At 44.7% G+C, this 14,029-nt stretch overlaps 1 protein-coding gene across 2 annotated transcripts in view; it reads right to left on the bottom strand.

Annotated features, from left to right (window-relative positions):
- UBN2 (ubinuclein 2) overlaps nucleotides 1-14,029 on the bottom strand; it is a 371,797-nt gene that overhangs the window by 284,007 nt on the left and 73,761 nt on the right. For both annotated transcript variants that reach the window (XM_030207117.1, XM_030207109.1), the window contains exon 4: nucleotides 4,569-4,706. In XM_030207117.1, the coding sequence (XP_030062977.1) occupies nucleotides 4,569-4,706 (138 nt within the window). The remainder of the gene's footprint in view (nucleotides 1-4,568; nucleotides 4,707-14,029) is intronic.

Here is a 14,029-nt window from a genome sequence, read left to right on the forward strand (position 1 = left end):
GCACTAAACATTAGACTAAGATTAATTCAAGCAAGCTCTGCATAAATTAGACAAATGAAATCGGTTTCTCTCTTGGAAGGTGTTACATTCAATTTGAATTCAAGTGCACCCTAACAAAGTTGAATTTGAGATAAAATAGTCAAACAGCTATAGTGGGAAGTTAGAGAAAGATTCTAAGATTTGCCCTCACACCAGATGACTAATCTCATCCATTTAAAACTATACAATTTCCTGATCCCTTGCTAAAAACCCTTCCACAGAATTCAATGGCCCTTGTTTTCAACTTCTAAGCTATGAAGGATAAAGGCTAGAGCAAGAATTCTTGATATCAAGCAATCAAGGATGGAAAATATACCAGCTTGATGGACAGCCCCAGCACAAGAAAAGATTCACATATGTCTTTGTCAAAATGGTGCAATGAAGAGCGTAGTTCTGTTGTCTTCTGAGTTTTACTAATGGTTTTGAAGACAGCACCTGTTGCAAAGTTACCTTCTCATCTTCTCCTGCAGCAGAAAATTGAAACCTTCCTATGCCAGCCTATCATTGATTCACCTCTGTTAGATCCACACAAGGAAAACTGTCTGCCATATCCTGACCCAGTAACTATTTTTATGTAGGTTCAGTATGTGACAACTGAGTGTTTGTCAGGACATTTTCTCCTTGGACCAAGCATAGGAGAGGTTTATTGCGACTTAGATGTACCTATATGTGGGTGCTGGCCTGGGCCTGAGTTCCAGAAAAGACAAATCCACTCAGGCTGTGGACCTGTATTATACTAAACTAGTAAAAAAGGCCCGTTTCTGGAACGAATGAAACGGGCGCTAGCAAGGTTTTCCTGGGAGTGTGTATGTTTGAGAGAGAGAGCCAGAGTGAATGTGCGGGTGTGTGACAGAGTGAGACTGTCTGTGTGACAGTGTGTGTGTGAGAATGAGAGTGTGTGACAGGGCCCCCTCCCCTGTTCCTAATGCCCCTCACCCCGTTCCCTCCCCTCCTTTTCCTCCTCCTTCCCACACTTTGGGTTCCTTAAGGCTTTCAAAAGTCTATGTACCCCCGTGGCCGTAATGCCCAGTATCCGGATACCCCACCGCTTTCCTCCTCACCCCTCCCCCAAGATGTAATACTTTCACGTCCTTCATTTTTTTTAAAAAAGTGTCCTATCTACCCTGTGTACAAATGCCAGGCATTCAGATTGTGTTGCTCTGGTAAATTTTCATTTCTTTCATTCATTCAGAACTTGCCCCCCCCCCCCCCCCCCCCCCCCCCGAACACTTTTGGTTCCTTCAGTCTTTTAAAACTGTCCTATGTACCCTGTGTGCTAATGGCCAGCATTGAGATTGTTTTCCTGTCCCAAATTTGCATGTCTTTCAGTCATTCACAACTCCCCCCCCCCCCCCTTTCTCCAGTTTAACACTTTGGTTTCCTTCAGTCTTTTAAAACTCTCCTATCTACCCTGTGTTCTAATGGCCAGCATTCAGATTGTTTTCCTTTCCCAAATGTTCATGTCTTTCAGTCGTTCAGAACTCCCCCCTCCCCCCATTTAACACTTTCGGTTCCTTCAGTCTTTTAAAACTCTATCAACCCTGTGTCCTAATGGCCAGCACTCAGATTGTTTTGCTTTGCCAAATTGTCTGTCACTGATGTCACTGCGTGCCTGCCTAGCAGACCACTTCCGGCAGGCACGGTCCCAAGCACATCCTGTTGGAGGTGAGAATTATTATATAGGATAATACTATACTAAAATGCTTCTAGCCCACCTTATCCCCATCACAGTAGGTTCAAGGTGGATAATAAATATTGCAGATACATAAAAAGAAACCCCCAAGAATAATCATTCTACAACTTCATAAAATTTCTTAAACAGGTGGTATTTCAATAACTTCCAAAAACTAATAGAAATAAGACAAATATTTGGTAAACAATTCCAAATTTTCACTGCATAAAAGGGTGCAATCTGGAGGTTTAACACCTAGCCAGAAGCCAAGCTGGAGAAGTTACCCAGATGGAGCTGTGGCCCATGTGGTGTGCATGGAATAAGACCTGGTCAGTGATTGTGTATCAGTGGGATCAGCAGCCTTCAATTTAAATTTTGTGCCAAAAATTCATAAATGAAGCATGCTGGTCCCTTTTTATCCCTCTCTTCCTCAAAGAGAAATAGGGAATTCTGCAAAGGCTACATAACTACTCTGACACGGAAGAGCCTGCACAACGCCAGTTTACTACTGAGTTAATATTTCAACAAGCAACCTTATAATATATGTTGGCCCTCTTTTCTTCCCCCTCCCTTGCAGCTAGGGAAACAGTGATGGGAACAGCCTCCAGAACCAGCTCCCTGCCCCTCTGTATAAGCACTTAATGTTGCCATACTGGGAAAAACGAAGGTCCATCGAGCAGGGGCATAGCTACGGGAGCCATCCAGTCTCTGTGACCGCCAACTGGTGTCGGTTTACACAGCCACATTGTCACATACAGCTATGCAAGGCAGACTCAGGACAGTTTAGAAAGCAAGCCACATGGCAGCTCCCCTGCCTCCTTTACTGGGAGTCTGACGAGAGTCAGGTATCAGGGCGGGGACCTACTTCGGCGCATGACAAGGTCACACGGCATATCTCAGCAATAAAGAGAACAGCAGCCACCAGCTCGCGCCCTCCAGTGGGGAAAGACGGCAGCACATGCTTCACTGAGAATTATGACGTCCGAGATCTCACCAGTCCTGACTTAGCGGATGAGTGCGAGTTGGGGTAAGAGCAAGTGAGTGAGGAAGAGGATGAGGTGACTAGCAGTGAGAGGTTTTGCTTTTGCTTCTGTGAACCGCATCCACCCACATACAGTGAACCGCTCACACTAAGGGAGAGACGGCGAGAAGCGAGCGCAGCCCCACACTCCCCTTTCCAAACTAAAAAGACAGATGGACACTCACCAAAGAAAAGAGGTAGCAGAAGTGACATCCAAACTGGACTGCCCGAGCATTGTAACAGGGAACAGAACTTGGGACACTATTTCCAAAAAGTTCACTAATTCATTTTGTTTTTCATGCATTGCTGAAATGAAGCCATGGGTAAAGTTGAAAGCTGTCTGTTTACTTTAACTGTACTTTTGTTGGCGGCTGGAGCAGAGATATTCTATGAAGTTGCTGCCACTTTTGTCTTTTTAATGGAGAGGGAGAAGCTCTGTGGGGGTGGGGGCTGGGAGCTGCCTAACCCAGGAAGTTAGAAAAGCAAACAAAGTTTTACATTTAATGCTGGTGTGCTTTGGGTGGGCTGTGGAGAGGAGGGGTAGGGAAGGGCAGGGTTGATGCCACACTATGGGATAGGGAAGGGCTGACACTAGCTACAGGGAGGGGTGAAGGATAGGAAAGGGTAGGGCTGATACTGGGCTACATGGATGGGGTTAGTAGGGAAGGGTAAGACTGATTTGGGGCTATAAGAATGATTAGGACAGGAAAGGGAAGGACCTATAGTGCCCACCCAAATTAGCTGTGGGCCTACCCAAAATGTCAGGTCTGGCTACGCCACTGCCATCAAGCCCAGTATCCTGTTTCCATCAGTGGCCAATCCAGGTCACAAGTACCTGGCAAGATCCCAAAACAGTGCAATACATTTTATGCTGCTTATCCTAGAAATAAGCAGTAGATTTTCCCAAGTCCATTTTAATAATGGCGCCAATTTGGAACTATCGCTCGGCTAGCGCGTGGCCTGGGTGGTAATTTCATTTTGTATGTGCGTCCAGTAGGCATACCGGAAATTTCTGGTGCACGGTGCTAACCGGGCAGTAATCAGCATTGTACACATGCTGAAGATTACCGCCCAGTTAATGCATGAGACCTTACCGCTGTGAATGGGTGGCAGTAACGCCTCAGGTCCAAAATGGATGCATGCCAATTTTCATTTTGCCACACGTCCATTTCCGGTCTCCCCCCCCCAAAAAGGCCTGCACGCGTCCAATACACACATCTGCAACAGTGCAGGCCATTTTTCAGAACACCTTAGTAAAAAGACTCCCTACTCACCTATTTTCACCATTTTCTGAAGTCTGAGACATACTGATGCGCTGAAAGCAGCACCAGCCCCTATAAGGGGAGTGATGTCAGTTCTTAGCTGTTTTACTCTAACTCCATCTGTTGGCAGGGGAAACATAACCAACTCATCTAAACTGGTCTGGCATGGATAATAAGCAGCAGCCAGTTTGACTGAGACAAACCAAGAGAAGTGAAAAACTGCCAGTCCAAAAATAAGAGATTGGATTTGGGGAAAATAATTGCAAGCCCTACTAACGGCAATATCTAGCTAGTGTTACTTTTGGACACATTCATTTGTCTTAGAAATGGTCTGCAAAATCATCATCAATTTAAATTCAAGTGGAACCATTTTTGATGTGAAAGAGGCTCTGCAGTAAAAAATACAACTGAACTATCACTAAATGCAGTTCAGCAGACCCAAAGCTGAAGCAGCTATGATAAAATACAAAAAATGCAGGTATCAAAATCCATTTATAATCATATAAATAAATTCAAAACGTATAACCCACAACAGTGAATTTTCTTGTTCTCCACAGTTTCTAAACCTGCTCACTTTGGCTGATTTGTGCTTTTTGTTCCCTGCAAAATCGTCATCCTCTGAGTCAGATGCTTGGCGAAACTGCAGAGTTCCCGTGTTGATGTAAAACCCTCCATATTTTGTTGTCAGAGAGGCAGGAACCAATTCATCATACTAGAAGGTGAAGGAGAAAAAGAAGAATTCAGTTAAAGCACTTAAAGAACAATAACCACAAACTAGAGACCCCCATATGTACTTGAATACACATTTAAACATTTGAAATTATTGCAATAAGACCCTGTATCTAACTGGTTTGAAAGAACCAGTCTATCTCAATTGGTCAATTTTTGCAAATAAACTGAGACATCACTGTAACACATTGAGTCAAATGTATACCGGTAATTACATTGCTTTTTTTTTTTTAAAAAGCCTATAGAACTAACAAATTCTAAATCTAACAAACAAGACAATTTTAAAATGTGCCTTTAGGTACCAGACTATTCAGTGAACAAAACTGACCAGCAGAGTGAAGAGTTGCAAGAGGGTAATCACTGGGGAATGAATTACTCAATCAGGATTACAGGTGTTTAAATTAATTTTGATTCTGATGGGGATGCAGCTACTTTCTGATATTTAATCTGCCTTTTGAAGACAATGGCTTCTTATCACTTCTTCCCTGTGGCTGCTCCAACTCTATTGTTGCTATGGCAAATTGCAGTTTACAAAGTAAAAAAGAGACAAAGAGCAAATGTGAAAGCAAATAAGAGGCAAAAAGAGGACACTTGGGCAATAGCAGAAATCACAGGAAAGGAAGCAATTTATTTATTTATTTCTAAAGCTTATACCCCACTTACATCTAAGCAGTTCACAATAAAACATACCTTCAACCAACTACCTGCTCCCTTGATCCCTGCCCATCAAAGATAGCGTAGCAGGCAAGTAGGGGCCTTATAGAAGGCGCCCAAAAATTGTGAACACCTCTCTTTCTAATGGGCAACTACCAACAGCATTAAAAAGGGCAGTGGTTCGCCCCTTGCTAAAGAAAAACCACCTTGACCTGGACAAACTTGAAAGTTACAGGCCAGTATCCAACATCCCATTTCTAGGGAAACTCACAGAACAAACAGTCCGTGTTCAACTAAATAAATGGCTAAAAGAGAGAAACTGGCTAGATCCATGTCAATTTAGATTTAGACCCGGTTATGGAACAGAAACTGTCCTCTTATCCCTGTGGAATGAGTTTGTCTTGTTGGGCAGACTGGATGGACCGTGCAGGTCTTTATCTGCCGTCATTTACTATTTTACTAGATGATCTTCACAGAAATCAAGACAAGAGATTTGCCTTGATGTTAGTACTGCTAGATTTCTCAGCAGGTTTTGACACTATGGATCATATCACCATGCTAGAACAACGGACAGAAACAGGATCAATGGAACAGTACTTGCCTGGTTCAGATCCTATCCATCAGACAGGCAACAATCCATGTTTGGCAACAACTCATCACTACCATGGACACTGACCTGCAGGGTACCGCAAGGATCAATTACTGTCACCTATTCTGTTCAATATCTACCTCAAGCCACTAGCTGAGCTGATTCGGTCAATGGACACTCAGTTCTACAGCTATGTGAATGATGTGCAGCTACCCATACCCATTGAACCTGACTTACCTACAGCCTTGAATAAACTGATTACCTAACATAAATCCAAGAATGGGCTAAACACAGCAAACTTTGCCTGAACCCAAGTAAAACCAAGCTTCTCTGGGTACCTAACATAAGTGGCTAAGTACCTGACATCAAAATCCCTTTTGGGAAGTATGAACTCCCCCTCAAATCATGTCAGGAACCCTGGAATACAGTTAGATTCAACACTTACTCTGACTCTCCAAATCCAAGCAACCTTCAAGGCTGCTTCTACTATTTGCGACAGCTACGCTGTCTCTCTCCTTACATCAAGAAGGTAAATCTTACCCCAGTTGTGCATGCCATAAAAACATCAAGACTAGATTACTGCAATGCACTATACAATTGTCTGACTACAAAGGGCATACACCAGCTCCAGTTGATTCAGAATGCAGCAGCATGACTCATAGAAGATTGCAAGCGACGTGATCAAATCACACCATTTTTGCAAAAACTTCATTGACTACCAGTAAAATATAGGGCTAAATTTAAAACTCTATGTCTGATCTTCAAGGCCCTCAAAGGAAATGGTCCTGAGTACCTGAAGAATAGGATGATCCTCCACATACCATCAAGGACACTAAGGTCCTCTCAAGGACTATCACTAACCACACCCTCTCCAAAAGACATTACACGATGCAATACCCGCAAGTGAGCCTTCTACGGAGTAGCCCCAACACTCTGGAATGCACTGCCTGAAAGGCTCCGCACAAGACTATCTCTACTTCAGGAAGCAGGTGAAAGCTTGGCTCTTCAATCAGGCCTTTAAAGGAAGGAAGTAAGTAAGTAACGTGTCAGTCTCACTCACATACACAAGGAGTGACTCAGGCTACACAAACTACAGCAAGACATGTTTACCCACTCCTATCTGAGATAATATTTAACAATCTCTCTGACCTCATGTGCAACTTTATTTAAATCAGTCACCTTACTTTCTAACTCTTCTTACTCTCTTACCTATCTATATGTTCCATCTTTGCTTTACCCTTCACTACCAATTATAATATTCTATTACATATTGTGTTGACATTGTAACTAGTATACTATACTCTAACAATACCTGGAGAACTCAAGCTCTCAATAAATAATTACAAACTACTAAGTGGAGCTTGAAATAGAAATAGAAATGTAGCAAGTTTTGAAGTGTCCCTTAAACAGGAGGAAAAATCAAACCTCTACAAACTTTATCTAACCAATGGAACCTCAAAACTCCAACAAGGGACCATACCACGGTATTTATAAATCCTTGTATATACTGGAGTAAATTCCTATCATTGGTTCCCCTTAAGAAAGGAGAACAGAAAAAAAGCCCAAACGAAAAAACTCATCCTAAATGAGAAAACCGTATGGGTTAAAAAACTGTCCTCCCCTCTTATATATGTACACACTGTAAAGGAACACCCAAAACCTAACCTACCTCAACTATCCCCCACCCAGAACCAGACTATTTATTAGGAAACCCCTCGAGGTAAAAGAGCCCCAAGTAAACTAATATAGCACTAGAGCAGTGGGAAAAAACCCCCGAACCTGCCCACTATTGCAAACACCTGGAAGCCCCCCGTAGCCAAGCATCCAAATGTAAAAAATCCTTTGTACTTAGCTTTATTCCGGCTTGAAAGCTTCAAACCTAGCCTGCAGAAATGACGTTTGAAGAATGCTGGCCACTACCGATATGTACTCCCTCTGGGGCTCCGGAACCTCACTAAAAATAACAAAAATTCGGCGACAGGCGCCGACCCTCCAACAAGAGCGCCTTGTTTCGCCACCCTCGTGGCTGCCTCAGGAAGGGCGCTTGAAATCCATCAGCTACTGTGAAAAACGATGCTGGAAACTGAGTCTCTGTCGTGCTCCTATTCCATTTGTGACACGACAGAGACTCAGTTTCCAGCATCGTTTTTCACAGTAGCTGATGGATTTCAAGCGCCCTTCCTGAGGCAGCCACGAGGGTGGCGAAACAAGGCGCTCTTGTTGGAGGGTCGGCGCCTGTCGCCGAATTTTTGTTATTTTTAGTGAGGCTCCGGAGCCCCAGAGGGAGTACATATCGGTAGTGGCCAGCATTCTTCAAACGTCATTTGTGCAGGCTAGGTTTGAAGCTTTCAAGCCGGAATAAAGCTAAGTACAAAGGATTTTTTACATTTGGATGCTTGGCTACGGGGGGCTTCCAGGTGTTTGCAATAGTGGGCAGGTTCGGGGGTTTTTTCCCACTGCTCTAGTGCTATATTAGTTTACTTGGGGCTCTTTTACCTCGAGGGGTTTCCTAATAAATAGTCTGGTTCTGGGTGGGGGATAGTTGAGGTAGGTTAGGTTTTGGGTGTTCCTTTTACAGTGTGTACATATATAAGAGGGGAGGACAGTTTTTTAACCCATACGGTTTTCTCATTTAGGATGAGTTTTTTCGTTTGGGCTTTTTTTCTGTTCTCCTTTCTTAAGGGGAACCAATGATAGGAATTTACTCCAGTATATACAAGGATTTATAAATACCGTGGTATGGTCCCTTGTTGGAGTTTTGAGGTTCCATTGGTTAGATAAAGTTTGTAGAGGTTTGATTTTTCCTCCTGTTTAAGGGACACTTCAAAACTTGCTACATTTCTATTTCTATTTCAAGCTCCACTTAGTAGTTTGTAACTAGTATACTATGCCATACTTTGTATTGTTAATTGAATTTTTTTACTGCTGTAATTGCCTATTGCTCATGTTTGATCAATTCTTACTGTACACCGACTTGAGTGAATTCCTTCAAAACGACAGTAAATAAATCCTAATAAATAAATAATAGAAAAACATACAAACTGTTCACATCACCTTCAAAAATTAAACGGGCTGCTGCTAATTCCCAACTGCATCAAATAAAGAATGCCTGAACAAAAATATGAGTTTTCAAAAACCTCTTAAATTAACCCACGTTTTTACACAGAAGCGGAGATGCCCAGGCAAGGCATTCTATAACACTGAGCCTGCAGCTGAAAATGCTGCTGCCCTCATGAGAGCATAATGTGTTGTTGCAAACGAATCAGATATAACTTCTTTGCAGAATCAGATCGCAACCCCCAAGCGGATACAGTGTTATTACAGAACGTAAATACCATGGTACATTCCCATGTGTGCCACCAGACAGGAAATGATGTGAGGGCGGGACCTAGCCAATGGAAGCATGCAGGGCCGGCGCAGGAAGCAATAACTGAATCATTGCTTGCACCGGGGAAGCCTGTAAGGTACACCAAGGAGGGACAGGGTTCAGTGACGGGTGAGTAAATGCCGGGACGCCACAGAGGAAGAGAGATGTTGATGTGGGTTGCCGTCGCTGGGTGGGCCTGAGCCAAGAATGGGTTGGCCTGTGCCCACCCAGGCCCACTCGTAGCTACGCTACTGCTGTTTATGGGAATGTGCCATGGTATTTATGTTCTGTGATAACACTGTTGATGTGGAGTAGGTGAAAAAAAAAACTATAATTTTTTAAAATATCTCCCGGGGGGGGGGGGGGGGGGGGGGAGGCTGTGGAGTGCCGTGCCGCAGAAGGGCCCATCCAAAATACCTCTGGGCCCATCCAAAATACTGGGTCTGGCTACGCCACTGATAAACAATCTGATGAAGCAAACATAAAACTTTAAACTGTATCCTGAAACATACAGGTAAGCCATTGTAACTGCTTCAACACAGGAGTCATAGGACCCTCTTTGTTACACCCACCAACACCCTCAGCAGCTGCATTTTGCATCACCTGCAAGGCCTGAACTCTAGCTTTTGAAACCTCCAAATACAGAGAATTGCAGTAATCAATCCTTAATATCACCACACTTTGCACTACATTCCGAAAATCAGAAAGGACTAACATCAACTTCAGGCGATACAACAAATGCAGCTGCGCAAAAGATGCTCGAACCACATTACCAATTTGCGTCTGCATAGTTAAATGAGCATCCAGCACCAGTGTTTCCTCTAAGGAGTGGCCTGGTGCATGCAAATTTTGTGTGTGAGCAACAAGTTTTAAAAACTAACAATTGTTGAGAGTCAGTATTAGAAATGCATTTCACGAGATCAGAAGTGACAAAGAAACAACACTATACACTTTCATATAGTGCAATTTTGTTTGAAATGCGTTTAAATCAGGTCAGTAATTGATTTAGTATAATTAATTTTTATTTAATTTTTATATTTAAATTTTGTTTGAAAGTCTGGTCAGTATTTTTGTGAGCAACCATGTAAAATCTGTAAGCGATGCTTCTAAAATATATGAGCAATTGCTCACGTGTTCCACTTAGAGAGAATACTGTCCAGCACTACCCCCAACAATTTCATTTCACAGGCATATCTATACAACACACTTGTACCATCTAAGGCCACCTTTCATCTTTCTTTCTCCCCACAACCATAATCTTATTTTTCTCCAGATTTTTAATGAAAGACTATTCTCCTCCATCCATGCACTGACTTCTTTCATATAGCCTGATATCTGATTAGACAAAGTGACTCCCCATGCCACTATTGAAGGGAAAAAAACTGCACTGCACATCAATCAGTATACAAACGGTATTCTACCCCTAGCTATTCAAAGACCCAACACAACAGCGCTAAATAGATATTAAACAGTAGGGCAAAAAGAGCCGACCCCTGTGGGACGCCTCTTCTAACTTCAGAAACTTTCCCCCTACTATGAACCTGCATAGAATACCCTGACAAGTAGGAGAAAAACCATTCATACACTGTATCACCCACCCCCAAATGTCTCAATCTAAATAACAACCAAGAAATATCCACCGAATCAAACACTGAGGAGACATGTAGAGATGTCAAGCAGAAATACTGATTCCTATCCATAACAAAAGGGAACAGAAAATGGAATGGAGGGGGGACTGAACAAGAGCAGACAGCAACAAACAGAAGAGGCTGTGGCCCTGCACACAACAGGAAAGAAGAGTAGCACAAGCATGAGGAGAAGATGGTATGCAGCCCTTTGGTGGGGGGGGGGGGGGGGAGGGGCTTTAGCTGCTAGAGAAAATTTGAGAGTAGACAATGGCACCCCATCCCTGTAAACTCAAACTCCACCACACCAGTTCCATCATTTTTGAAAAAAAGACAAAATCGCTCGCTTTTTGTACAAATGAGATTTTGCACTGTCACCATGTCATTCTCTAGATGCAAGCTCAATCCAGAACAGAAAGGGGAGAAAATATCAGCGAAAGCAAGGCACAAACAAGGCACCAAGTAAGCACTGATGTACTATCCCACATAAATGTACCATAAACATGGTTTCTTCCTGCTTTCCTTTCACTAGAACAGGTGTTCTTAATCTGTGGGAAGAGCAAGCAGGGTGCAAAGAAGGGTCTTGAAATTTGAGGCAATTTATTGAAACTTTTCAGACAAAGTGAAGGCAGTTATTAGGACAGTTATTAGTAGTATAACTGTACTATAAAGCGAATGCTACATACCTGTAGAAGGTATTCTCCGAGGACAGCAGGCTGATTGTTCTCACTGATGGGGTGACGTCCTCGGCAGCCCCTCCAATCGGAATCTTCCTAGCAAAGTCCTTTGCTAGCTCTCGCGCGCCCGCGCGCACCGCGCATGCGCGGCTGTCTTCCCGCCCGAAACCGGCTCGAGCCGGCCAGTCCAGTATGTAGCAAGACAATACACTTCAAGGGAAGACACAACTCCAAAGGGGAGGCGGGCGGGTTTGTGAGAACAATCAGCCTGCTGTCCTCGGAGAATACCTTCTACAGGTATGTAGCATTCGCTTTCTCCGAGGACAAGCAGGCTGCTTGTTCTCACTGATGGGGTATCCCTAGCCCCCAGGCTCACTCAAAACAACAACCATGGTCAATTGGGCCTCGCAACGGCGAGGACATAACTGAGATTGACCTAAAAAATTTACCAACTAACTGAGAGTGCAGCCTGGAACAGAACAAACAGGGCCCTCGGGGGGTGGAGTTGGATCCTAAAGCCCAAACAGGTTCTGAAGAACTGACTGCCCGAACCGACTGTCGCGTCGGGTATCCTGCTGCAGGCAGTAATGAGATGTGAATGTGTGGACAGATGACCACGTCGCAGCTTTGCAAATTTCTTCAATGGAGGCTGACTTCAAGTGGGCTACCGACGCAGCCATGGCTCTAACATTATGAGCCGTGACATGACCCTCAAGAGCCAGCCCCGCCTGGGCGTAAGTGAAGGAAATGCAATCTGCTAGCCAATTGGATATGGTGCGTTTCCCTACAGCCACTCCCTCCTATTGGGATCAAAAGAAACAAACAATTGGGCGGACTGTCTGTGGGGCTGTGTCCGCTCCAGGTAGAAGGCCAATGCTCTCTTGCAGTCCAATGTGTGCAGCTGACGTTAAGCAGGGCAGGAATGAGGACGGGGAAAGAATGTTGGCAAGACAATTGACTGGTTCAGATGGAACTCCGACACGACCTTTGGCAAGAACTTAGGGTGAGTGCGGAGGACTACTCTGTTATGATGAAATTTGGTGTAAGGAGCCTGGGCTACCAGGGCCTGAAGCTCACTGACCCTACGAGCTGAAGTAACTGCCACCAAGAAAATGACCTTCCAGGTCAAGTACCTCAGATGGCAGGAATTCAGTGGCTCAAAAGGAGGTTTCATCAGCTGGGTGAGAACGACATTGAGATCCCATGACACTGTAGGAGGCTTGACAGGGGGCTTTGACAAAAGCAAACCTCTCATGAAGCGAACAACTAAAGGCTGTCCCGAGATCGGCTTACCTTCCACATGGTAATGGTATGCACTGATTGCGCTAAGGTGAACTCTTACAGAGTTGGTCTTGAGACCAGACTCAGACAAGTGTAGAAGGTATTCAAGCAGGGTCTGTGTAGGACAAGAGCGAGGAGCTAGGGCCTTGCTGTCACACCAGACGGCAAACCTCCTCCACAGAAAGAAGTAACTCCTCTTGGTGGAATCTTTTCTGGAAGCAAGCAAGACGCGGGAGACACCCTCTGACAGACCCAAAGAGGCAAAGTCTACGCTCTCAACATCCAGGCCGTGAGAGCCAGTGACCGGAGGCTGGGATGCAGAAGAGCCCCTTCGTTCTGCGTGATGAGGGTCGGGAAATACTCCAATCTCCACGGTTCTTCGGAGGATAACTCCAGAAGAAGAGGGAACCAGATCTGACGCGGCCAAAAAGGAGCAATCAGAATCATGGTGCCTCGGTCTTGTTTGAGTTTGAACAAAGTCTTCCCCACCAGAGGAATGGGAGGATAAGCATACAGCAGGCCTTCCCCCCAATCCAGGAGGAAGGCATCCGATGCCAGTCTGCCGTTGGCCTGAAGCCTGGAACAGAACTGAGGGACTTTGTGGTTCACTCGAGATGCGAAGAGATCCACCAAGGGGGTGCCCCACGCTTGGAAGATCTGGCGCACCACTCGGGAGTTGAGCGACCACTCGTGAGGTTGCATAATCCTGCTCAACCTGTCGGCCAGACTGTTGTTTACGCCTGCCAGATATGTGGCTTGGAGCACCATGCCTTGACGGCGAGCCCAGAGCCACATGCTGACGGCTTCCTGACACAGGGGGCGAGATCCGGTGCCCCCCTGCTTGTTGACATAGTACATGGCAACCTGGTTGTCTGTCTGAATTTGGATAATTTGATGGGACAGCCGATCTCTGAAAGCCTTCAGAGCGTTCCAGATCGCTCGCAACTCCAGGAGATTGATCTGTAGACCGCGTTCCTGGAGGGACTAGCTTCCTTGGGTGTGAAGCCCATCGACATGAGCTCCCCATCCCAGGAGAGACGCATCCGTTGTCAGCACTTTTTGTGGCTGAGAAATTTGGAAAGGACGTCCCAGAGTCAAATTGGACCAGATTGT

This window comes from Microcaecilia unicolor, chromosome 1 (genome assembly GCF_901765095.1).
Source record: "Microcaecilia unicolor chromosome 1, aMicUni1.1, whole genome shotgun sequence".
Lineage (NCBI taxonomy): Eukaryota > Metazoa > Chordata > Amphibia > Gymnophiona > Siphonopidae > Microcaecilia > Microcaecilia unicolor.